The sequence below is a fragment of the Microtus pennsylvanicus genome, chromosome 10, assembly GCF_037038515.1.
Source record: "Microtus pennsylvanicus isolate mMicPen1 chromosome 10, mMicPen1.hap1, whole genome shotgun sequence".
NCBI lineage: Eukaryota > Metazoa > Chordata > Mammalia > Rodentia > Cricetidae > Microtus > Microtus pennsylvanicus.
In genome coordinates, this window is record NC_134588.1 from 84,857,226 (window position 1) to 84,883,863 (window position 26,638).

General features: G+C 47.7%; 1 protein-coding gene across 2 annotated transcripts in view; it reads left to right on the forward strand.

The window, feature by feature from the left end:
• The window catches only part of Arhgef3 (Rho guanine nucleotide exchange factor 3), a 294,787-nt gene that overhangs the window by 33,519 nt on the left and 234,630 nt on the right, over positions 1-26,638 (forward strand). For both annotated transcript variants that reach the window (XM_075988889.1, XM_075988890.1), the window contains exon 2: positions 22,079-22,172. In XM_075988889.1, the coding sequence (XP_075845004.1) occupies positions 22,129-22,172 (44 nt within the window). In that variant the 5' untranslated portion in view covers positions 22,079-22,128. The remainder of the gene's footprint in view (positions 1-22,078; positions 22,173-26,638) is intronic.

Consider the following 26,638-nt stretch of genomic DNA (forward strand, 5'->3'; position numbering starts at 1 on the left):
TTGTTCACTGAAAATATATGGTGTTCTATACATATATATATATATTACACTTTTTGTATGTTTGTGTATTTGAATTTTTATACTTGAAAAAATATATAAAATCACATACTGAAGGTGAGGTCCTGTGCTTGGGGGGGGGGGTAGGAAGGTGTTGGTAGCCATTGCTGTCTCAGCTTTGGCCCTTCTGAAGTCAGTAGCCTCATTCAGGAAACAGATATTAATCACATAATCTCATGAATGCAAGTGAAATTAGAGCTGGGAAGTATAAAAAGTCCCAGGAGAGATGTCAGCGTCTGTAGTGTGGACCCCTCTAGCTAGGACTGCCATAGAGTTTCAGAAAGACACTGAGTGTCACATCTCAGATGGAAAGGGCTCCTGACAGTCGGGAGCCAGAGAATGCTGTTACAGGTTGGTTGGCTCCCAACTCCCAAGACACCATTCTGGTCAGGGGAAGATTTGGTTCTGGTTTTATGGCCAAACTGTGTTTCTTTCACTGACCTGTAGCTTTTGGCTCTAGTTTTGGGGCCAGGGCATATTTTTTTCCCCACTAACTGTGATTTGAGGGTCAAAGTGTGTTTTCAGGGTTGGGGTGTATTCTTCGGTTCTGGGTTTAGGGCTAAAGTATTTCTTTCACTGACTCAGGTCTCTGAGCCAGGGTATATTTCTTTCACTGGCTCTTATTTCAGGGTCAGGGTGGGTTTCTTTGGCTATCCTACAACCACCACCAGGATAGGTGGATGAGGGCTTGGGATGAAGGCCAGGACTGCAGAGGAAAACTGGAGTAGTGGAATGTGTGAGCGTGTGGATTCCTGCAGTTTATGGCCAGAGATCATTTCTGTCCCTAGCTAGGTTGAGCCTATGGTATTATGGGATGGCCTCAGGAGAGACTGTTGCCCACAGTCTCATACTGGACTTTTGTAGTGCATGCTGTAGAATATTAATTCTAACATCCAATGCTTTTTTAGCTCAGAAAAAAAGATATATATATAAAACACCACTGGGAAGCCCTTCTGCTCCATGACCTATATTCTGGACTCATGGAAGTTCCAAACATGTCCCTCTCCTTTCTGGGCTTCTGTGTGACAGAACGCCCCATCTGTTAAGTTCTTAAGGCCAGCTCCTTCCCATCCTCAGTGTTCGGTCCCAGAGTTGTGCCATGTAGCCTGAGCTGACCACTTTCTCTGCCTCCTCAGTCCTGGGATTATTTGTTACCACCATACCTGTCTCTACCTCTACTTTTCACTGGTCTCTTCAGCAGGTTGTGAGCATGGTGATTTAGGGCTTTGTTCACCCCTTTCTGTGTCCCTCCTCCGAGTTCTCCACTCAGAGAGGCACATAGCATGTTCGTTAGCCAGGAGCCATCTTGTATGGCCTGGTGCAGATTCCTGCTCATTGCCGGTCATTTCCCCCTTCTCCTTCATTTTGCATTTTAATGGGATATTGACCCGGGTACAGTTATTAAGATGAACTTGTGGGAAGTGGTAGAAGCTTTATATAAAATATGGGTGCTTTGTATGTAGTTTGTGTTGCGAAATTCTCTCCAGCAACAGAGGTATGTGTATCTGAAGTCTGTTGGGTTAAGGGCCAAGTTGGAGTCAGGTGTCTCATGGTTCAGATAAAGGTATAGGGTGTGGGAGAAACTATGTTGTGTGAGGTCTGAGGTGGGGTGCGGTGACACAGAGGTTGACCTTTCTGTATACTTGGTTTGTGGTCATGGCTGAGAGAACTTATAAAAGTATAACTCAGCTACTCCTGTGACTTTTATTTGTGCTACACACAAAAATCGTCTATGATGGTTGAGGTTCTGTTCTTGTCATGTTTCTGTTGCCGTGATTGAAAAATACCCTGACCAGAAGTAGCTTAGAGGAGAATGGATTTGTGTGGTTTACAATTCCAGGTTACAGTCCACTATTGTTGGAAAGTCAAGGCAGGAAGTCAGTAATCATACCTGCAGCTGAAGGGGAATGAACATGTGAAACCTTGCTTGAGTCTAAGCTCTCTTCACTCCTAACAGTTGAGGGTTCAGCCTAGGGAATAGTATCACCCACAGTGGGCGGGGTCTTCCTACTGACAGTTAACACCAGGTAGCACAAGTTCTAAGTGTGAAAGGCATCACTTCTGGAAGGTCGTGGAGAATATCCGTGTGGAATCTGAGGGCACACAGGTAGCTTTTGTTTTATTTCAGGGTTTCTGGGGATGGAACCCAGGGCTTGTGCTCTTACACTAACCTACATCCATGGCTCCATAGAAACAGGTACCTTAAAAAATACAAAGGCACTACTACTTTAAGGGAAAAGGATGAATGAAGCTTCATGAAAGTCAGAAACTCTAGGGCACGCTTAGCCCTCGTTAGTTCCTAGGTTCCGTCCCTAGCACCAATTAAAAACAAAGAACTCTCTATTAAAAGACAACAGTAAGGCTGAACTGGTGGCAGACACCTTTGATCCTAGCAGGCCTGCAGAGCTCTGTGAGTTCAAGGCCAGTCTGGTTTACATAGTGATTCCCATGACAACCAGACCCTGCCTCAAAATAAATGAATGAATAAATAAAAAATAAATACATAAATGAAAAATAAGACAACTATAGGCAGAGTTTTCTCATCCTGGGAACCGCTTCCAAATTACCACACAGAGACTTACATTAATTGTGATGCTTGACAAATAGCTCAGGCTTAGCTAGCTCTTGCATTTTAAGTTAGCCCATATTCCTTATTTACGCTCTGCCACACAGTCGCACCTTTATTAGCGTGTCACGTTTATCTCTGGCCGGAGACTCCTGACTCCGCCCTTCTCCTTCCCAGCATTCTCAGTTTGGTTTTCCCACCTGTTTATCCTGTTCAGCTATTGGCCAGTCAGCTTCTTTATTAAGCTGATCATAGCAACCAATCTTTAATGTGTACAAAAGGATTATTTCGCAGCAGACAGCAGTAAGAGTGGAAAGGCAAGGGGGAGCCTAGGAGGAGATTTGAGGTGAAAACACTGAACCCAGAGTTCCTATCCAGACCAGGTAAAGTACTGCTGTGACTGAATAAGAAAAAGACAGCCTCATTAAAAAATGGCAGCTATTATCAGCAAAGGGGATGTCTGCATAACCAGTAAGCAAACATGGAAAGAGCCTTATCTTCGTCAGTCACAGGATGGCCTCACCACCGCAGGCAGCACTGAGTTAGCCAGCAGGATGACTAACCTGATATAGACTCACACTGGGGTGTAGCTTAGACACACAGTGGGCGGGTGGGACTGGGAGCTGGCGAAAACCACTTTGGAAAATTGTATTGGAAACATCTGCCCAAGTGAAACATATGCCTGCCTTTACTGCAGCAGCGCCTCTTCTAGATACGAACCTGAGAGCAGTGAGCGTGTGAGGGCACCAGAAGACTAGCACACCCAAAGATTAGTACACCCAAAGACTAGCACACCCAAAGACCAGCACACCCAAAGACTAGCACACCCAAAGACTTGCACACCCAAAGACTAGCACACCCAAAGACTAGCACACCCAAAGAAAGACTTGCACACCCAAAGACTAGCATACCCAAAGACTAGCACACCCAAAGAAAGACTTGCACACCCAAAGACTAGCACACCCAAAGACTAGCACACCCAAAGACTAGCACACCCAAAGACTAGCACACCCAAAGACTAGCACACCCAAAGACTAGCACACCCAAAGACTAGCACACCCAAAGACTAGCATACCCAAAGACTAGCACACCCAAAGAAAGACTTGCACACCCAAAGACTAGCACACCCAAAGACTAGCACACCCAAAGAAAGACTTGCACACCCAAAGACTAGCACACCCAAAGACTAGCACACCCAAAGAAAGACTTGCACACCCAAAGACTAGCACACCCAAAGACTAGCACACCCAAAGAAAGACTTGCACACCCAAAGACTAGCACACCCAAAGACTAGCACACCCAAAGAAAGACTTGCACACCCAAAGACTAGCACACCCAAAGACTAGCACACCCAAAGACTAGCACACCCAAAGAAAGACTTGCACACCCAAAGACTAGCACACCCAAAGACTAGCACACCCAAAGAAAGACTTGCACACCCAAAGACTAGCACACCCAAAGACTAGCACACCCAAAGAAAGACTTGCACACCCAAAGACTAGCACACCCAAAGACTAGCACACCCAAAGACTAGCACACCCAAAGAAAGACTTGCACACCCAAAGACTAGCACACCCAAAGACTAGCACACCAGTGCTCACAGCAGTGTCATTAATAATTAACCCCAAGCTGGGCAGTGGTTGCACACACCTTTAATCCCAGCGCTTGGGCAGGAAAGACAGGCAGGTCCCTGAGTTTGAGGCCAGCCTGGTCTACACAGTTCTAGGACAGCCAGGGATACAAAGAGAAACCATTTCGGAAAAAAAATGGCCCCAAATAGATAACAGTCCAAATGCTTACCCATAGCTACATGGGTAGACAGAATGTGGTATAATACAGAGGGGAATGCAGTCAGCAATGAGAAAGAAGGAATTATTAGATTCACTACCAGGAATAAAACTCATGACATAGCGCTGAGTACATGAAGCCAGGGCCAGAGTCCATGCTATACAAATCCATATTTCAATATAAGCAACACTAACCATGCTCAGAAGTAAGGTCGTAATTGCTTTGCGTGTGTCATTATTCTGGATGGATGTAGAGAAGCATTCTTTCTAAAGGCTGATAATGTTTCATATTTTGATGTGTGCGTGTGTGCATTTATGTGTGTATGCATGAGCCTGGAGTGGACATCGAGTGTCTTCCTAATCTCGCTCCATCTAATTGCTATTTTTTGAGATGGGTCTCTGGCTGAACCTAGAGCCTGCCAATTTAGATAGACCTGCTGACCAGCAAGCCCCAGGGACCCTCCTGTTCCCACCTCTCCAGGGCTGGGATTACAGCTGCACACCAGCATGGCTGACGTTTATTTATTTATTTTTTTACTAAAGATTTCTGTCTCCTCCCCACCACCGCCTCCCATTTCCCTCCCTCTCCCCCAATCAACTCACCCTCTCTCATCAATGGCTGACGTTTTTTTATCTGGGTTTTCAGGGCTGGAACTTAGATCCTCTTGCTTATACGAGAAACCCTTTACTGCCCGAACGAACTGTCTCTGAAGCTCTTATATTGACATGCTTGTTTATTACATGAGAATGTGATCATCTAAAAGTGCTATTGATTGCACACTTAAAGTTTGTGGCATGTTGCAAGCTACTTCAGTGATGTGTGCATTACCAAGGAGATTGCACAGAAGCCTTTGGGAGAGTCTTTGGGGGAGGGCTGGAGGGCTGTAACATCCAGAGAGCAAGGTGGGCTGGAGGGAGGGTGGCTTCAAGCCATGGTAGGACCTGGGTGTCCCATGCAACCCTCACCTGCCTTGTCCTTATGTCCTGTACCATGTGAACACTGGCTGCCATGGGTCCCTGGAAGGATGTTGCCTGGAGACAGGGGGAGGGGAGCGTTTCCCAGTTTTTGTACCTGTTTATCGGGGTGCTTTTAGAGTTTATATGCCTGTGGTGACCTAACCTAGATGGGGTGGTAGTTGCCCAGCAGCCAGCTTCATACAAAGCCAGTGATGGCCAGTGGAGGTGGTAGGCATCTCTCTCGCCTTACTTTCTCACCCTAGGCTGAGCACTTTGAAGCCTGTGATATAGATGGACCCAGGCAGCCCTGTGAGTCTTCTGAGACAGATCCCAGGTTGAGTAGACCCTAGCCCTGTGAGTCTTCTGTGTGAGATTCCAGGTTGAGTAGACTCTGGTGTCAGCCAGTGTTTGTACTTTGGTGGTCTCTGGCCATGTGCTCACAATGCTCTTGGTAGGTGTTTCTTTTGACAGGAAAGGGACACATTCCTTCTGGCGTATGTGCCATAGTTCCAGCTGCTACAGGATAGGAATTATGCCCTGGTTGTGCATCCGAAGGCTTCATCATCTATGAGTTTGTGACCCTCTATTCCACAAAGGTTCTAATCCACTTTGCCTAGAAAAGATGAGGGCCTGCAGGGACCAAGAGGATAGACCCTAGAGCAAGAATATCTGTGCTCTCCAGCCTGACAGGTGGCTCAAAGGCGGGATGTGAGCCGTGAGGAAAGGAGGCACCGTTTACTGTTTTGTGGCCTGGGGAAGACACAGCTCAGTTTCTCCCAGAGATGCTAGAGAGTACGTGTGGGGGAAATGAGGATAGTAATAGCCCATGCTTCATTGTTTAATGGATTGAGTGGGATGATTGTTCTGAGACACTTGACTGCCTTTGGTTGGCATGGTGACGACGCTGAAGAGTGCTAATGGAGCAAGTGAAGAGAACAGAGCCTGCAGGGCCCAGTGAGCATGTGCGGCAGGATCTCATAGCCCCCTGCAGGGCACAGCAAGGGCTCCCAGTGTGGCAGGATCTCATAGCCCCCTGCAGGGACAGCAAGGGCTCCCAGTATGGCAGGATCTCATAGCCCCCTGCAGGGCACAGCAAGGGCTCCCAGTGTGGCAGGATCTCATAGCCCCCTGCAGGGCACAGCAAGGGCTCCCAGTGTGGCAGGATCTCATAGCCCCCTGCAGGGCACAGCAAGGGCTCCCAGTGTGGCAGGATCTCATAGCCCCCTGCAGGGACAGCAAGGGCTCCCAGTGTGGCAGGATCTCATAGCCCCCTGCAGGGACAGCAAGGGCTCCCAGTGTGGCAGGATCTCATAGCCCCCTGCAGGGACAGCAAGGGCTCCCAGTGTGGCAGGATCTCATAGCCCCCTGCAGGGACAGCAAGGGCTCCCAGTGTGGCAGGATCTCATAGCCCCCTGCAGGGACAGCAAGGGCTCCCAGTGTGGCAGGATCTCATAGCCCCCTGCAGGGACAGCAAGGGCTCCCAGTGTGGCAGGATCTTACAGCCCCCTGCAGGGCACAGCAAGGGCTCCCAGTGTGGCAGGATCTCACAGCCCCCTGCAGGGCATAGCAAGGGCTCACTGGCATCTTAGTTACTCACTTATCTAGGTTTCCCATAGTTATAAAATCAACAAAAATATATTTTTTAAAGTGTGTTTTAAATTCATTTGATGATGCAACCTGACCTGAGCTAATAGATAATTCATGTATGAGGCAGAAATGGTCTTAGCCGGATGTGCCCTGCTGGGGTATTGTAAAATATATATTTCATGTTATTTCAAAATGCAACGGGTTATGAATTCTGAAATGTTTCCACCTTGAAGGGTCGGGAAGAGGAGTCTGTGGGTCTGTCTTCCATGATAGATTCTCCAGGTGACCATTTTTGCTGCTTCTTTCTTTTGCTTAAGAAAGGGTGCTGTACCACCATTGAGCTTATAATTAGTGATCCTAGAGAAGCTAAATAAGGAGAACCCAAAGAAAAACATATAGGCATCCTCCTGAATATTAACCTTCAGCAAGCGATGAAAGGAGACAGAGACCCAAATTGGAGCACAGGACTGAAATCTCAAGGTCCAAATCAGGAGCAGAAGGAGAGAGAGCACGAGCAAGGAACTCAGGACCGCGAGGGGTGCACCCACACACTGAGACAATGGGGATGTTCTACTGGGAACTCACCAAGACCAGCTGGCCTGGGTCTGGAAAAGCCTGGGATAAAACCGGACTCTCTGAACATAGCGGACAATGAGGACTACTGAGAACTCAAGAACAATGGCAATGGGTTTCTGATCCTACTGCACGCACTGGCTTTGTGGGAGCCTAAGCAGTTCGGATGCTCAACTTACTAGACCTGGATGGTGGTGGGGGTTCCTTGGACTTCCCATAGGACAGAGAACCCTGATTGCTTTTCGGGCTGGGGGGGACTTAATTGGGGGAGGGGGAGGGAAATGGGAGGCGGTGGCGGGGAAGAGACAGAAATCTTTAATAAATAAATAAATTAAAAAAAAAAGAAAGGGTGCTGTAGTCGTTGTCCTTGGTAGCCGTGGAACTTCCGGGTTGAAGTGCATACATATTTAAAATGTGGGCAGCTACTGACAGATTGCCTCTCAAAGAGAAGAGTGAGGTTGACATTTCCACCAATGGTGTGTGATGGTGAATTGTTGCCAGTGTTTAATTAAAGCTTGCTTCAAATTTGACTTTTAATTCTGGTAGTGGTCTCCTTCTCAATCAGTGGGGTTAACAATGCCAACATCAATGTCCTTGACCTCCACCAACCAGTCCCATGCCTCAGCCCTCAGTCTTTCTCTCCTGTGCCACAGGCCAGAGTCACTTCTGTTCAGTGGCCTTTCCTTCCAAGGAAGCAACAGACCTAGCTTGGCTCTAGATGTAACTATTAGGTCACCAAAGGCTCTGAGATCAGAGGACCTGTGACTGGAGAGGTGGAGAAGGAGACAGAACAGTACTTAGAAGACCCCAGGCAGACTTGAGGGGAAGATTGGTATCTTTAGAACTCTGGTCAGCCTCCGCGGAGCAAGAAGGCTGGCAGGCCCAGACTTCGTATACGGTGGGCCACAGTGGAGAAGGCGCTAGCCTAGCCTAGCACCCTAGCAAGGAGCCGCATGTGGTGGGTGTTAGGTCTGTGCAAATCTTTCCCTGTCTCAGGTCATGAAGCCGCTCTTGTTTCTTCAGATCTGGCTTCTACACTATAATTGCCTCTTAGGGCATCAGCTTCCTGGTATTCTTGTCAGAACTCAAATTCTAGGCAGTCGGGCCCAGGCACCTGTATTTCTGAGAAGTTCCCCTGTGAACCCAGCCACTTAAAACTGTGCACTGGTGAAGGGCAGGGAGCTGTCTTCCCAACCAGGGTTGGAGGAACCAACTATGGTGCGACCTTCAGTCTCCCACAGATAACTCAGCAAGCTGCCTCTATCCCTGGGAGGACTAAGAAGTGCGGATCCGCAGGCCCAGACAGGTCTGACTGAAACGGTCCCAGCGACTGTGGAGCGTGTGTCTGCTTATGTCCCTGTGACTCTGTGCCCTGTTGTGTAGGCTCTGAGCGCCGACTCTGACATCCTGTGACTGTCATGGAAAAGCAGGGCTCTTTATCCCCAAGACACATGCCCTGACACGTCCTACCGTGCTGGGTGAAGCCAGTTTTCTTGGTGCCGGGTCACCAGACGAGGCTTTTAGGTGGTGGCAGGAATCAAAACGCCTGGGTTGTCCTGATCTCTTGTGTCTCTTCGCCTCACTCCAGTAACAACTCCAGGGTAAGTATCTTCATCACAGCTGACACTCCCACAGCTTGGTGTCATTATCCCCAAGTTAGCTTTAGCTTGTGGCCTTCCTCTTCCTGCCAGTCTTTTGGAAAGACGACTCTTCTCATGCCTCAGCCCTAAGTCTTTCTCTTCCTGTCTTAATAGCGCGTAGGGCTCAAGTGTCAGGCTGTGTCTCCTGAAACATCCCTTTTGCTTCTATCGCTTGCCTTTTGTTGGGCACAAAGGGATGACTATAACCCATGGAAGGGTTCTGCGAATCTTCGGTGGTTTCTGTGGCAGGCTTGGCGTTGCTTTCCTGTGCTTATCTGCCAAGTGAGGCGAGCCCATCAGAGTGGGAGAAGTACTTCCTAGTTGAGTCTCCTAACAGCAGGGCGTGGGCTGGTGATGAGCACAACAGAGCTGATGCTGGACTTGGCTCCATGGAGCCCCCCCCCATTATTCCTTCTGTGAATTGTATATTTGGGGAGCTAGGATTCTGGAGGGTGTCTTACAAAGCTGATCCAGATCTGGGAGTCCAGAGTCAAGGGAGACAGGAGGGCTTGTAATGAATGCAGGGATGGAGAGGCAGGAAGGGCTTCTGGGAAGAGCTGAAGGCCTGGTCTATTTCCAGGAACCCAGCAGAAAAGAGGTGAAGTGTTCAGAGGTCCATGGAGGGTTACTCGCTGGCTGGCTGGGATGCTTCTTTTCCGCCTCCTGAGATCTCCACGCTTGTACAGTCTTGCCTTCTGGGTGGGTCCGTAACGTTCCCTCACGAGGTATTTTTATATCCACCCTCCTGTGCGTACAGCCTTGAAGCTTGGAAAAGTTGCTGGGTCTGTTGCCCGGGACCTTTAGCTCATCAGCTACCCTAATCTTGCTCAGTGCAGCAGAGGTCTCCTCCCTATTGTATAGGAGATGGGACCTGCTCATCTATGAGCCTCCATCAGGCTGTGTGCTAGCATGCCCGAGGGCCGCAGTGCCTTCTGATGTTTGTGGAGAAGCTGAAGCCCAGAAAAGTCATTTCCAAGGTGATAGCTGCTAAGTGGCAGAAGTAAAATTAGTGTCCTAGAAGTCCAACTTTAGAGCCCAAGGCCTCCATTGATAGTTTAGACTATGAAAGCATTTGTAGTGCAGATGTTTTAGTAACTTCTGTGTCATAAAACCGTGTCGCCCTGGGATTCTGGTAACATGGATTTGGAGTTCTCTTGCATGGGCTCATGGTACTTTGGTAGTTAATCTATGCAAACTGAAGAAGCTTGAAGGACAGAAGACATTTAGTCCCATTATTCTACTTAATGAGAGTATATTCTGGAAAGGGTAAAAGGTAGTGAGGTTCCTTAAGCTAGGCGCCCTGTTCCCCGTGCCCCAGCTAATGCAATGTACAGCCCGTGTTGCTTTCCTTCTCTTTTCCCTTTGCTGTCCCCCAGTTTGCTTTGACTTGTAGTTTCCTTCTCCTCACCAGTCCCTTGGGAGGGACGCCAGAGGGGACAATTCTTCTACCCTAGCAAAGCATAGGGCTCAAGTGTCCTCCCCCCCCCCCCCCCCGCCTTTCTCTCCCTGCTTCTTCTTCCTTTTCCCCTTCCCTTCCTGTGGATATTGTGACACAGAATATAGCCAGGCTGGTCTGGAATCCTCCAGCCTCAGCCTCTAGGCCTGGTTTCTGTTAATCTTATTCTGATGGCTGATGATCTGATACTGCAGGTCTTGCCACCTGCCTTGGCACCTTCCCACGGGGGTTCCCAGGGTACTTTTGGACTCCAGAGGATTTCCCCCCCAAACTTGAGAATGTGGCTGGCAGTATAGAATGGGGCAGTTGTTCCTCCCCTTATCCCAGTCTTTCTTAGCTGGCTCCTGAGGCTCAGAGTACAGGGATGGAACGGAGATGTAGCCAGAGTCTTTTATAGGAGACTCAGGCTGGGGTACTCAGCCATCAGAACCGGTAGACTCTTGGAGGTTTGGGGAGATTTGGCCACCCCATCTGCACTGTCGTCAAAGCTTGATCAGCGCACAGGCCGGGTTCTGTTTCTCTCTCTGAAAGGTGAGGATTACAGTGCACATCACATTGACCTTTTGTGTGACCTCAGGCAAGAGGTGCCCGTCTTGGGTACATCCGGATTGTTCATGATGTTTAACTAGAACTCCCTAGAATTCAGTGACGTTTGTATTTGTTTCCAAGTGTCTGTCTGGGAATAGATGCACAGAGTCAGGTTTGTAAATGGGCTTCTAAGCCAGGCAGTGGAGGCGCATGTTTTTAATCCCAGAACTTGGGAGGCCGGGGCAGGCAGATCTTTGATTTTGAGGCCAGCCTGGTCTACAGAGCAAATTCCAGGACAGCCAGGGCTACACAGAGAAACCCTGTCTCTATAAGCACAGCAAGGCAAGGCTTCTGGAGAGCTCACCTGTTGGGGCATTTTGCAGTAGTGTTTTGCTCAAGAGACACCGCCCATGTCATGTCATTGCCCTTGTATGGTGATGCCCTTGATTGGTGATGGGGCAAACAGGGCTCCCGTTCTTGAGCTTAGTGGGTCGTGTCAGCTCTGTGACGCTCATTTCTGAAGATGCCCTGGTGGGTGAAAGATCAGGTCAGGAAACTGCCTTGTTTTAAAGGACCCAGTTTTAAAGCTTCATCTGAAGAATAAGCATGAGACCATTTAAGGGCCATTTGGCATGGCCTTTGAGGCTTGGTTCCTTTATTCTTGCCATTTCTGTTTGAGATGTTGATTACACGGGGCAAGTGTGCTTGGCTTTCAGAGTAGTTCTTTGGTTCTTCCTGTACTCAGTGCCCTTTGTGCGTGTGTGTCCTCGTGAGTGAGGAGATGAGTCCCTGCCATGCATGCTGCTGAGAGGGTCTGGTAGAATGGATCATTGGAAGCCTCAGCAGGTACCAGGCACAGGAGAAAGCCCAGCACCGTGGTCAATGGCGTGTGGAAGAGGTCAGCAATGACAGTGGTTTTCCGGCCCCTGGGCGGCCTGGGTCCCCTCCCTCCAATGGTCTTGTCATAGGAATATCCACCTCACGACAGTCCACCTGGGATAGGAAAGCCTAGACCCGCTTTGACTTGAGTGCCTCACTTCCTCCCACCTTTGGGTCTCCCATGCATTTATAAGCCATCAACATATTTCTGTCCATCAAGAAAAATATATTGAATGTCCATTAAGAGCCGTGCGTGAGGGACCTCAAGAGAATCAGGCAGGCAGCAATGGCTTTGTGTAATTTAAGACCTTTTTAAATTTTCTGTTACATTAAAACTATTTACTTGCTTACTTTAGAGTCAGGCTTGGTCTCACTGTATTGCCCAGGCTGGTCTTAAATTTCTTGGTTCATACTATCACCCTGCCTCAGCCTCCTGAAGTGGCTAGAATTATAGCTGTTTGCCATCATGCTGGTTTTTCCCTTTTCTTTTGTCAGGGTGCTCAGAATTAAACCAAGAGGACCTTGCCCATGCTAAGGACAAATAATAATTCTATGACTAGACAACAGTTCTAGCCCTCAAATTATCTAATCTTTAAAATGACGTTATTTATTTATTTAGTGTGTGTGCACGCACACATGCGCGTGTATGTGCCTGTGTTCCATGGCATGCGCGTGGGGATGGGAAGAGAGCGTGTGAGAGTTGGTTGTCCTTCCCCCTCGTGGGCCCCAGGGTTTAAACTCGAGGGCATCTGGTTTAGTAAGCAGAGCTTTTACCAGCACTGATGAGATTATTTTATAGAACAGGAACTGTCTCAGGTAAATCAAACGCGAGATGAGATTTTCAGGCTGAAGACGGGTAGCCTGGAGGCCAGCAGGGGTGAATCACTGGTGGATCCTCTCCACACGCTCCTGCCCCGGAATCTGGGTTGGTTTCTTTCACTTGAGGACTGACCCGGATCTCTACCCCAAGCCTCCATCAACAAGCAGGCGATGGAAGCTGGGCCCAAGAGTCAGCCTTCACACACCTGGAGGAGACTGGGACTGCCTTTCGCCTCTGTGCATTGCTAAATCGGAAATACCTGCTGGAGCATGTGTGATAATAGCCCTGGATCCCTTTCAGCATTGCAGCAATCTTGGCACTGTGTGCAGAAATAAGTGCCCCCGGCCCTTGTATCTGCAGTTTTCCTCTCTCCGAGGGGGTGGCAACCTATGGACCTTGGGGTCCCGCACATTTTACCTCTTTTACTTATTTTCTCCTGTGGTTCTTGGGCGGTTGGTTTTCCACCAGTGCGGCCTTGTGTCTCCAGCTGTAGCAGGTGCGTGGTGTCCTCTGTGAGAGGGAAGAGCACACGGTTCTTGGATATTTCCATCTCTTCACTAAGCTTTGCACTCATCGAGGTGTGCTTAGTTGGGGTGCAGGGGAGGGTCACAGTGGTGGGATTAAGGTGAGGAAGAGTATGGCGGGAGTGTGAGGAAGGTACCACCCGCTCTGCAAGCACACTCTGGGAGCCCATGGTGCCTATGAGCGGTGGAGTTGATCCTCTGCTCCAGAGTGACCCCAGCTTGTCCGCCTTCCAGTCAGGTTGCACACACAGCACCTCTCTGAGGAGCCATCTATGATGGAGGCCTTCTTCACCTTGTTCCAGTAGATCCTCTCCTGGGGCTGAGGATGGAACTTGGGCCCTTGCACATACCAAGCAAGAGCTATACCCTCCTTGATGGGTCTCTCTCTTTCTTTCTTTCTTTCTTTCTTTCTTTCTTTCTTTCTTTCTTTCTTTCTTTCTTCTTTCTTTCTTTCTTTCTTTCTTTCTTTCTTTCTTTCTTTCTTTCTTTCTTTCTTTCTTTCTTTCTTTCCTTTCGGCCAGGTCTCACTGTGTAGCTCAGGTTGACTTTGAGTTTCTAATCCTCCTGCCTCTACTTGCCAGTCACTGGTATATGCTACCACACCAAACTGGTTAATGCTTTTAAAAGCAAAACAAAACCTTGGAAAATAATTTTAAAAGATGCTAAAAATCATTAGTGATACTGAGGCCTGCCTTCACGTCCAGCCAGTCCCATGTCCTGTATTCTATCTCGGAGGCAGCTATTTAAAATGGCTGCAGGTAGCCAGACATGGTGTTGCATCCCTTTAATCCCAGCACTCAGGAGACAGAGGTGGACAGATCTCTGTGAGTTTGAGGCTAGCCTGTTCTACAGAGTGAGTTGGAAGACCAGGATATCCTTATATAAGGAAACTCTGTCTCAAAAAAACAAAACAAACAAAAAAAACAAAAAGCAAAAGCTTTGGGGTCATAGGCAAAGTGCTGTCCTCCCAAGTGTGAGGGTCAGAGTTTGGATCCCTGGCACCCATGTAAATTCTGGGTGGGTGTTACAGTCTGCATGTTGTCCCAGCACTAGGGAGATAGAGACAGAGACGGGATTCCTAGAGCAAACTGGCTAGACTAACTGAATCCGCTAGCTCTGGGTTCACGTGCGAGGTCCTGCCTGGTTAATTCTGTTTGTTTTTTGAGACAGGGTTTCTTTGTGTAGCCCTAGTTTCCTGAAACTCACTCTGTAGACCAGGCTGGTCTCGAACTCACGGAGAGCCGCCTGCCTCTGCCTCCAGAGTGCTGGGATTAAAGGCGTGAGCCACCACCGCCCAAGTGAGCTCTTGTCTTAATATATAATGTGGAAACCATCAAGGAGGACATCCAACATCAACCTCTGAGCACCACACACTTATAAACACATGTGTATGCATGCAAGCACGTACATGTACACACAAAAACATGCATGCACGCCACACATTTATAAACATGCAAAACCTTTTTAAAAAAATGAAAATAGCTTTGGCATTGTCTGTCTCCGCCTCCAGTTCTGGGCATTGCACTCACGGCACGGCAGTGCTCTCCCATTGAGCTATGTCCCCAGTCCCAAGGATTTGTTTCTTCTAAACCTTAATAGTATATTGGCATACACACAGTGTGTGTTTGGGATTGTTCGATAGCTAACTTTTCGGGACAAATGGAAGAAAAGGGAGCCATGGTTTGTAGAGCATTCTGATTCCTGTGGCTTAAATTCCCACCATGGCTAGCGTGTGTTGGCTCCAGTGCACCAAAGCAGCAGGCTGTGCTTTAGGTCTTCCTCTGCATGACGTGGGTCATCGCATCCCGTGGAGATGGCCAGTAGACAGAGGACCATGCTGCCACAGTTGCACTGCTGGGTCCCTGTGGCCCAGGCTTGTATTTGCTTACTGTCTGTGAGGCCTTGATGGATGAGAACGCTTAGGTTTAAGCCTGTCACCAGCATTGCTGGCCAGTGTGCTGACTGAGGGATAGCCATGGGTATAATATGCTATTTCTGCTTCAGTTTAGTGTCCATAGCTGTCCTTGAGGGGTGTGACCTTGCTTCTAGCCAAGGGCCCTGGGTCATCCTTCTTGGCTGTTGGAGAGGTGAGGTCATCTGGGCAGGTGGCGTGGGACCTTGTGGTCCAGGCCAGACTGTTCAATTGGCCTTTATCTCCGACTTTGGCTCTAGGCCTGAGGTGAGTAGACAACAGGGAGAGATGTGTCCAGTCCTCTCCCGACTCTCCGATAAAAGCCTGGAGGACAAGCCCTGACTGTTGGTTGTTGATAAGTTTTTATAGCGTGCATAGCAGAGGACCTAGGAACTTTGCAAGTCTCTCTGGAGGGTGTGGTCCCTTTCCGAGACGTGAAAATGAAGAGATACTACTTGAATAACAGTCTTGATTTGTTACTGTGTATTTATGAGTCCATTGGGCTTTAGAAACAGATTGCATGGAATTTTTTTTTCTTCCCTTTCCCTTTCCTGCCCTTTTGGAGACAAGGTCTTGTTAGCCACAGGCCAGACTGGCCAAGAACTCATAGTCCTGATGCTCTCAAGGGCTAAGTGTATGGCACTGTAGCTAAGATCTTAGGAGTGCGGGGCAGGAGAATTGCTGTGAGTCCAAACTCAATCTGGGTTGTATAATGAGTTCCATCCAGTGTGGGCTACAGAGTGAGACCTTTTCTCAAAAATCCAAAAGCAAAATACTCCAAAAGAGCAAGGAACGTGTGTTAGCCAGAAGTTCCCAAAGCCATCCTATGCCCTCTTCCAGACATTGTCTACTCCCCTGACCCCGACCTGATGGCCTAGAGGTTGGGATAGTTGTAACCGTCTCTGCCTTCCTGAAAATGGCTGTACAGGTGTCGTGGGCTCGTGTTGTTACACAGCACTCATTCGCTTCTGGATGCATCTTCTTCCTGTGGTGTATAGGTTGGGGCCTGTGGTAGGTTATATAAGACCCTCTAAAACAGCAATCTTAACCTGTGGATCATGACCCCTTTGGGGGGTCAAATGACCCTTTCACAGGGGTCACCTAAGGCCTGTTGCATAACAGATATTTATGATTTATAACAGTTGCAAAATTATAGTTATGAAATAGCAACAAAAATAATTTCGTGGTTGGAGATCACCGCAACATGAGGAACTGCATTAAATGGTTGCAGCATTAGGAAGGTTAAGAACCACTGCTCTAAGAAATGCTCCTGACAGATCCCACTCACTTGTAACACTTGAGACTGTGAGACCTTAGCTGGCAAGAGGGACTTTGTAGATTTTTAGTAAGGGTCTCCCTATGGGACAAATTGTCCTGAATTATTCCAGTCTTGGGGAGGCAGTGTCCAAGTTGAGATGTGACGATTAGAGCTGAGGAAGCAGTGGAATCTGAAGACACCCCACTGTTGGCTCTGGGCATGGAGAAAGACTAGCTGAGGGGACAGAGCAGCCTCTGGAAGCCAGGAAGTGCAAGAGAAAGACATCCTCTCTAGTGCTTCTGGAAGGGATGCAGTCCTTCTGACCCATGCAAGGATGCATTTGCTGTTTAGATTGTGTTGCAACAGGGATGGAAAATTAGTACTACTGAGAACATTCTGGAACACATCTTGCACACTGACTAGAAATTACCACAGTCACCTAAGGTGCTCCCAGAGCAACAATAGGAGTTGCTTTACCTTCTTCCCAGCACTCTGTGACATCTGGGGGTAAACATTTTTAAATGACAAGACAGTAGGACTCCATAGCCAGTGGACACAATGGTGCCATGTGTACGGGAGGCCGGTGTTCGGAAAATGCCAGTAAGTTCTCATTGCTGCCAGCTGAGGAGAGGAATGAGGGTGTGGTCATGCCAGTCTCTACCCAGGGAATGAGAGTTCCTCTTCCAAGGAAGTGGCTGGGCTGGCTGATTGATTGATGATGAACTCACAGAACTGTCGATCTGAAGAGTTTGAGCAATCCTGAGTCACCTTTGTATGGATCTCATTGACCAAGGCGAGTGGTGGGGGAAAGCCTAGGCTGTGTAGTCAACTGGTCAATATGAAAACTGCCACCATCTGGGTGCCGTGTCCAGGAGCAGGTCTCGGCACCATGGAGCTCTGCATGTGTCCTCTGTAAATGTCTGTGATCCTGGCTCCCTTGGGAGCTGTGCGTGGGTGCCTGGGAGACCTAAGATCTTCAATGGGCAAAGACGGGCAGTGGTGGCTGAGTTCATTACAAACAATGGCATGTAGTGACATATGGGATAAGTTTCTTCTATAGGAGTTGGTAATCCTGGGTTCAGTGTTCATTCATCCATCTGTTCGTCCATCCATCCATCCATCCATCCATCCATCCATCCATCCAAGATCAAGATATGTAACACATATAATACAGTGGTGAAGATTGCCGACTCCCAAGGTCATATGCCTTCTCATTATTTTAAATTTATTATTTGTAGTCTGGGTGACCATTTCTAGATCTTCTTTATGACCAATTTCTTATTTTTTGGGGGGTGGGGAACAGGAGTGCTCATCTCATGGGCACTAAGTATATCCTCTACCATCAAACAGCATTCCAACATTCCTAGCTCCCCGTTTTCTGATTCCTAAGGTGAGGCAGTAACGGTGCCTCCATTCTGAGGCTGGTGTGAGAATTCCTTGATAGCCCTCAGTGCTGGAAATTGTTGCACTTCTACAAGTGGTAGAAGTTGTTGCCTACTCTTAGGTACAAGCTGGCGTGTGATGGCTTCCAGATGACTTGCTGGTGTGTATACCTGTAATACACTAGAACACTTGGGAATTGCAGACCAGAGGTTCAGAAGGTCTATGACCTACACAGTAAACTGAAAACCAGCTTAGGTTACACGAGACCCTCAAATAAATAGAACACTTTCTGCAATGCTGTGCAGCCTGAATAATAAAAATCCAGAGACAGATATTAGGGTTCAACCTGAAGATCAGAAAAATCACTCAGAGAGCTCTTACATCTTTGAAATCTTCAGACTGAAAGAGAAGGAGTTTCTGTCTCATCCTGCCTTATATTTCTCTCTAGTGTTGGGATTAAAGACATACACACCACCACCTGACATCCATGGTTAACTAGTGTGGCTGCTGGCGTGAAAGGTGCGTGCAATCACTGCCTGTCCTGTATGGCTGACTAATGTGGCTGTTTTGTGTTGTCTTCTTTAGGTGAGCTTTATTTATTAAAACACAATATGCCTCTATACTTCCCCTTTTTTGTCTAAAATAAAGAAGGAAGGCTGTAACGAATATAAGAAAACTACATACAGTAAGTACAACTATGTACAATATATAGCCAATAACTAGATCAACAATGTCTAATCCATTTGCATTTGAAAAATTCAGAGAAAATACTCTGAATGAATACATTATCTGTCCATTCTTGATGAGTCCAAAAATACCTACTTTACTTTCTATCATAACTTGCTTTCTGCATCTGGTAAACAAGGAAAACTATAGCTATCTAGTCCTCAACTCTCCCAAAGACCCAAGAAGGAAATAATATTAACTGAGTAAGCAGAAGTGTGTGCAAGCAACTTCCAAAAAAAAAAAAGTGAGAAATGACAGAAACAGCTGGCTTCTGGATAGTCACCTCCTAAAGTTTCTCTGCAATCCATCTTCAGTCTACAGGCCTAGAGTATCTGACAGATTTTTCTATGAAGAAGATATAAGATTTTTCTATGAAGAAGATATAAGGCTTATTGCTGTTGTGTAGAATAGTAAAAGCTGTACTGGATTTCATGATAGCCACCTGGTTTGCCAGCTGCCTGAGAAGGGTATTCAGGGATAGCCCACAACCTATAGTGCAGAGAGAGAGAGAGAGAGAGAGAGAGAGAGAGAGAGAGAGAGAGAGAGAGAGAGAGAGAGTGCGAGCACAGGATTGACGGGATTGTTAGGAAAAAGCTAAAAAAGATGTTTTTTATGGGGGGGGGGTAACTGCCTGAAGGCAGAACCAGCTGGTTAGTACAGATGAGTGCTGTGGTTTGGGGCTCAGGGGCTTCTGGAGTTTGGGTGGCAGCTGGAGACTGTTTCAGAGAGGCTATAGCAGGAAACTCCCAAACTCCCTCAGAGGCTTGGGGAAAAAAGAAAAGAAAGCCTAGCCAAGTAGGTCTGGAGCCCCATGTGCATCTCTAGTGGGAACCCCACGTGTAGCTCTGGCCTGTGCCAGTGGCTAAAAAGTCACACGCCAACAGCTTGTTTGTGAATCCGTACCCCAAATGTTGGGCGCCAATTGCATCACGAATCATAAAAACCGAGAGTCAGATATTGGGGTTCAACCTGAAGATCAGAAAAGCAAAATCAGCCAAGCCACTAGAGAGCTCTTACCTCTTTGAACTCTTCAGACTGAAAGAGAGCGAGTTCCTATCTCATCCCGCCTTATATTCCTCTCTAGTGCTGGGATTAGAGAGGCGTGCAACACCAACACCTGGCCTCTATGGCTAACTAGTGAGGCTGCTGGGATTAAAGGTGTGTGCCACCACTGCCTGGCCTGTGTGGCTGCTTTGCACTGACCTTCGGACAAGCTTTATTGATTACAACACGAATAATATACCGCTGTAATGCTGGGTCAAGCCAGCCTCTCCCCCCAGGTGCCCTCTCACAGGTCCTTGAGGGTGGTGAGTGTGAAGAGAGTTCCGTTTCCTGCTCACTGGGGAGGAGAGATGGGCTTCCAAGCTGCAGTAACTGTGCTTATGCTGTGTGCAGAAGAGGTTGGGACTGAGCCATCTTGGCTTCCAGGCTGGAGTGAGCTGCGCTGAGGCAATCCTAGCCACAGAGTGTCTGAGATATGGACCATTGATACTTCCCCCCTGCTCTACAACTGCATTGCTAAGGCACCCCCAGAGCTCTCCACTCAAGCCCACTTCTTTTCCCTCTCCTTTTCTAGGATCTGCATTTTACGCACTCCTTATTCCTGCCCCACCCCCACCCCCAGAATGTACACGCGGCAGCTGATGAAGTTAGCTCTGATGGAAGCCAGATCAGTGGCCCTAGACAGGGACCCAGATGCTAAAAATAGCTCATAGCTTGATCTCCTCAAGTTAAATGAAAGAACAGCATTGGAGGCAGGGGCTGGAGAATCTCCCTAACACTGGCTCTATCCCTTTTCTCTGGGTGGGGTCAGGCATCCCAGGAATCTGGTCCTTCTCCCCTGGATCAGAGTTAAGCAGATAGTGCTTTAGCCTGGGAGAAGGCCAGGCCCACATGGAGCAGATGGGGAATGATAGGTCAGAGACGCTGCCAAGCAGGTCTTTAATGCTCAGTGGTCATGATGGTTGCCACAGCGGTGGTTGGCTTAATCAACCATGGGTGGCTAGAATCGCCCTCAACCCTTGTCTAGGAGGCCCTGAGTTGGAAGTCAACACATTCTCTCTAAGAATAGCTTTCTAGAGTAGTAACTGGTGTGTGTGTGTGTGTGTGAACACCAAACAAAGTAGCAGTTTGGTATTTGGCGGCATGCCTATGAAGGAAATCTGTCCTGTGATGTTAACCACAGCCTTCTTTTTGGTGAGGAATGCAGCAGCCACAGCTGAACCAGGAACCTAAGAGTGTGGCTCGTGCTCCCTATGGGCAGATGCTGCTACAGTGAAGACGAGGAGGGACCCTAAGAAGCACCTTGGATTGATTCTCTTTAGCTCTTCTTTGGCTCTTCCTTTGTCTCCTGCCAGCCTCTGTTATGGCTGAGGACTTCAACTAGGATCTTTGGTGTGAGCATCATGTGCATTTAGGGGACCTTTACCATTCTAAGGAGTCATTTTGTGATAACTTTAGCCGTCATATATGCTTCTCCTCCTGTGCCTGGTGCCCTGCTCAAGAGTCTCCTAGAAGATACGGCAAGAGCCCGGGTGGCAGTGACGCACACCTTTAATCCTAGTACGGGGGAGGGGGGCAGAGGCAGGCGGGTCTCTGTGAGTTCAAGGTCAACCTGGTCTACAGAGTGAGTTCCAGGACAACCCGGGATACATAGAGAAACTCTGCCTTGAAAAACCAAAATAGAAGATACTCCAAGGATACCTGAGAGCTAGGATACATTATCCCAGGATGTTTTAATTTTTTTTTCAAACTGAGAACTATCTGCATATCTATAATGAGATATCTTGGAGAAGGGACTCAAGTCTAAACATAGGATTTAACTTTCATATATACCTTATGTACATAGCACCCTATTAGCTATATGCAATATTTTAAACAAATTTTGTGAATTTTTTTACTTGTGGGATCTCGTTGGGGCTTAGAAAGTCTCAGATTTTGGAACATTTTAGAGTTTGGATGTTTTGATTTAGGGATGCTCAACTTGGGATTGTGGAAAAAAGGAGAATGGATGTGAGGGATGCTGGGTAGTCTTTGGTATATTCTAATGTGGCCCTCTTGGTGTGTTTTTACTGAAATACACCATTTGTATGTGTAATTGTCATTTTACTTATTTAATTCATTATTTAAGTGTGTGTGTGAGAGAGAGAATGAGTGGATATTTTGTTTTGTTTTGCTTTATTTTTTCTTTTTGTTGTTGTTGTTTTGTTTTATTTTCGAGTCAGGGTTTCTCTATAGCCCTGGCTGTCTTGGAACTCGCTCTGTAGACCAGGCTGGCCTCCAACACAGAGATCCGCCTGCCTCAGCCTTCAGAGTGCTGGGATTAAAGGCGTGCACCATCACTAGCTGGCTTCATTTTGGGTTTTTTACACATTTGTGTCATTGTGCTTTGTTCTAATCATTCCCTTGGTCATTTTGTTTTTTAGGAAAGAAAATCTAGGCCTGGCACACTGAGTCTGCAGAGAATTTCCCAGTGATGAATCAGTGCATTTATAGAGGGATGGAAGAAAACAAGGAAAGGTAACAGTTAAGGAAAAAATGTCATGCAATGGTTCAATGCGTCAAATTCCTTCATGCCTATATGGTTGATAGAAACCCTGAAGGATCAGAGGTTGCATGAGGCGAGGTGAGGAGCTGGGTGGTACAGTGTCTTCCTAGCATGCCTCAGGCTCTGGGTTTGATCCTCTGCCTCCAGGAACACATCTCCTTTCCCGTGTCCAGCTTGTTCCACCAGAGGAGAGAAACCATTGTTAAATACAAAGAAATATTTCCAAGTCCCAGAAGAGCTGGGATCACAGAAACGATGTGGTGTAAAATTCGGTGTCTCAGTTCTACGCTGTGGATGTTCATCCCCAAACACAGTGCCACCACCCAGAACACGGTGCTTGTGAGTGGCTGGTCTCTCAATGCCAGAAATGGTCTTTCATGCCATTTCTTCCTCCCTCTTTCACTTCCTCTTTTTTTTTAAGAATAACTTTTTAATTTTATCAATTAAAAAAGTTTAATTTTTAGTCCTGAATCCATTCCTGTTCTTCCTTATTATCTATACAGTTGTGTTCATGCTTTGTGTAATATGTCCATTTTTCTTCTAGAATTTTCTCTGGCTATCGAGATATATAGAAGGAAGTCATTCTTCCATTCCTTCTCCTTTGTTGTTGTTGTTGTTGGTGATGGTGGTGGTGGTGGTGGTGGTGGTGATGGTGGTGATGGTGGTGATGGTGGTGTTGGTGGTGTTGGTGGTGTTGGTGGTGATGGTGGTGGTGATGATGATGGTGTTGGTGGTGTTGGTGGTGATGGTGGTGGTGATGGTGGTGGTGGTGGTGATGGTGTTGTTGTTGTTGTTATTGTTGTTGTTGGTGGTGTGTGTATATACAAGCACATGTGGAGGACAGAGGTTGAAGTCAGGTATCTCCCTTGATCCCTCTCTGCCTTATCTATTGAGACAGGGTCTCTCATTTGAATCCAGACCTTGCAGGTTCACCTAGTCACAAGCAAGTCCCCAGCTTGCTCCAGGGAATCCTGTTTTAGCCTCCCATTTGTAGAGATTATAAGTGGGCTGCCATGCCTACTTGGCATATATGTGGGTTCAGGGGAATCCAAGCTCGGGTCCTCACAATTGGGTGTCAAGCTGTTTAACCCACGGATCCATCTCCTCAGTCGCTCGTTTCTTCTTTTAAAAGTGCATGTTGTGCTGGCCGGCCTGTTTTCCAACCTTATAAACACTTAGTGATGCATCCTGTGATGTTTTTGAGGCAGCAGCCTATGTGACTCTCCGTCTTCACATCACAGCAAGTGTGAGGGCCTCCATCTCACCGACTTCTGAGCCGGCTCTTGGCGCTTAGACTGGCTCTGGGTTTTGCTGGGATGTGTGCTGGGCTGTCTTCTTTTGGGCACACAAGCTAATGGTTCTCCGTGGTGGTTACTAAGGAGAAGAGTTGTTGAATCATCCTGCATACACACTTAAGAGTCTAATAAAAATGATCGGATCACTCTCTAGGGAACACAGTTTGGCTAATCAGCTGGGTACCAGGCTTCCTGTCTGCCTACCCCCTGCAAACCTCAGATCTGTCCTTGAATTTTTGCAGTCAGCAAGGTGAACAGCATACCTCTCTGGGGCTGTAATTTCTTCTCTTCTTTCCTCTGGGAAGGTTCATCTTCTGGGGACTGTTGCCTGGTTTCATCTCCCACTGATACCCATAAACTTCTGCCCTCACAGGGAGCAGCAGCCTCTCCTGAGACCCAGGCCCCCACACACCTGGGCAGTCCTGGATCTTCCCTGGTGCAGATGAAACTTTACTTTCTCTTGTGCAAAGCCTCCAGGCTGCTGTTCCAGGGGTCCGCCCAGTACTGAAGCACAGCCTCTCCTTTGTCTCACTGAAGGATTCTGAAGCCCAGGGTTAGATTTCTGACTTGAGGTGGGCTTATCTAGAGCCGTCACCGGCGGCAGGCTGAGTGTTTGCTGAGTGTCAACTCTGCACCGGTTTTCTACTCCTCTGCTTGAATTCTCACAGGGTTTTGGAAGGAAGGAGTAGTGTTGTTCCCCTGTTCTGAAGTCGTAGGTGACAGAAGAGACTTTACTTAAAAGCAGCCCGAGGAACAAAAAGGAAAATCATAACTATTTGGTCTCCTCGTGGAAACTCAGCTCTTAGCCAGCGCTCTCATTAGATAGTCGGTGAACCGCACAGGCTCAGTGCTGAGCTCCCCTGTGGGATGTGACATTGGAGTCAGCCTGCCCTGTTTGCAGTTGTTGCTCTGTATCTGCGACTATTCTCGGAGTGAGTAGGGATGTCCCACTCCAGCACATGGCCCAGGGCTTTGGTGTGCCCCCAGCACCTCTGCTCTGGGTCCTTTTGTGATCAGAAAGCTCACCCAGATACTCTCGTGGAAGGATTTCCCAAGCTGAACATCCTTGCCATGGGAAGTGAATATATGGTGTTAGGAGAAATGTTTCTCCTGGATGTGGAGGGAAGGAAGTGTTTGGCTTGTCCTCGGTAAACCTAACCCAACACTCTTGTCTTGAAATGTTTCATTTTAGAGCCCGTTCAAAGATTAAGAGGATCCAGACAGGGCCGAGGATGTATCTTATCAGTACAGCCTTGCCTAGCATGTTTGAAGGCCTAGGTTCCATCCCATACCACAGAAATAAATAGGTAAATATATAAATGAAAGAAACACACGCAGAATGCAATTTCAGCTGTCACCCTAAGTTCCCCTTTCCTACATATTTCAAAGACATAAAATTTGAGGGGCTGGATAGCTGGCTTAATGGTTATGAACACGCACTGCTTGCAGAAGACCCAAGTCCAGTTCCTAGCACCAATGTTGACTCACGGTGACCTGTCACTCTTGTTCTAGAGGATCTGACACCTTCTTTGGCCTTCACAGGCACCTGCACTCAGAGGCACACCTCCCCCGTCATAGTTAAAAAAAAAATACTCGGCACGGGAAGAGGCTTTAGATTTATCATATCTCATTCCTTGTTGCAGTTTAAGCAGACAGTCTAAGCGTGAGGAAATAATTGTCCAAGCCATAGGAGTTCAAGCCGTAGAAGCATGTGTTGGTCTCAGGCCCCTGGGGTCTGGCTGACTCTGGCTCTTTCCACAGCATCACAACTACCTCTTGTGGGACTGGTTGATCCCAGGAGCCTGGTCCCTCTTGTTATTATTATCAAGAGCTTATTATCTGAGAGTCCCTTGAGGGGAACTAGCCCATTGGTGGATGAATTGTTGAGTCATTCCATGGACATTTATTGTACATTACTAAGTATTAGTGTATTAGAAGCACAAGGTAGGAACGAGAGGCATTTTCAGAGAACTGAGAGTTGGGGGGCGCGTGTGAGGGGCATTCGCATACATGATGAGTTTGGCCAGTGGAAAGCCTCTGTTTTTTTTATTGGTTAGTGGAGAGCATAGCTGTATATAGCCCCTTTCTTAGTTAGGGTTACTATAGCTCTGGTGAAACACCAGGACCAAAGCAACTTGGGAAGGAAAGGATTTATTTGGCTTACACGTCCACAGGACTGTTCATCATCAAAGGAAGTCAGGACAGCAAGTCAAGCAAAGCAGGAATTTGGAGGCAGAGCTGATGTGGAGGCTGTGGAGGGCGCTGCTCATTGACTTGCTCAACCTGTTTTCTTATGGGACTCAGAACCACTAGCCCTGGGGTGGCCCCACCCGCCATGGGCTGGTCCCTTCCCTGTCAATCACTAGTTAAGAGAATGCGCTGCAGGCTTGCCCACAGCCCAATCTCCTGGCCTTTTCTCAGTTAACTCTCACATGACTCTAGCTTGCGTCAAGTTGACCTAACATCAGCCAGCACAGCGTAGGACCGCAGTGTGGCCTAGAACCAGCTCCACGTTTCGAGGACAGGGCCTTCCCAAGCACAGTCTTCTGTAGAGCAGAGCTCTGCTCTAGAAACCTCCGGACATTTTGTCCTGCAACCAAACAACACTATTGGAAGAAACCCATTCCCACGGTATTTGTGGCTGGGCCATCACTTCTGGTTCCTTCCACTTCTAGATGGCACCTGGTCCACTAGAGGCCTAAGAACCCCAGAATTCCATGTGGTAAACCTCCAGGCAGCCAAGTTTCCTGCTGCACACGGTGACCAGATAGAGTTATTTCTTTGTGTTCCAGTTCCTCAGCTGTGCAGTGGGAAATGGTGTCAGGCATGCAGAATTTCTGAGGAAACTCAGGTGCAAAGGGAATTCTGAGGAGAAAATCCTTGTCCTTCCTATCAAGTCCGTCCTGTGTCATGCTGGGGAACTGGAAAGGCCCCGTTCATCATTCACTTATTCATTCATTCATTCATTCATTCATTCATTCACTAATTCATCCATCAATCCATTACCATTACCAGGCAGGCCTTGGCATTAAAGAAAAATGCCCTTACCAGTTTCTACTTGAAGGCTGTATGTGCTTCTTCAAAATAAAAGTCCACTCTGGCTTAACTATTACAGTTTAGTTGTTGCTTGCTGTTGGGGGAGT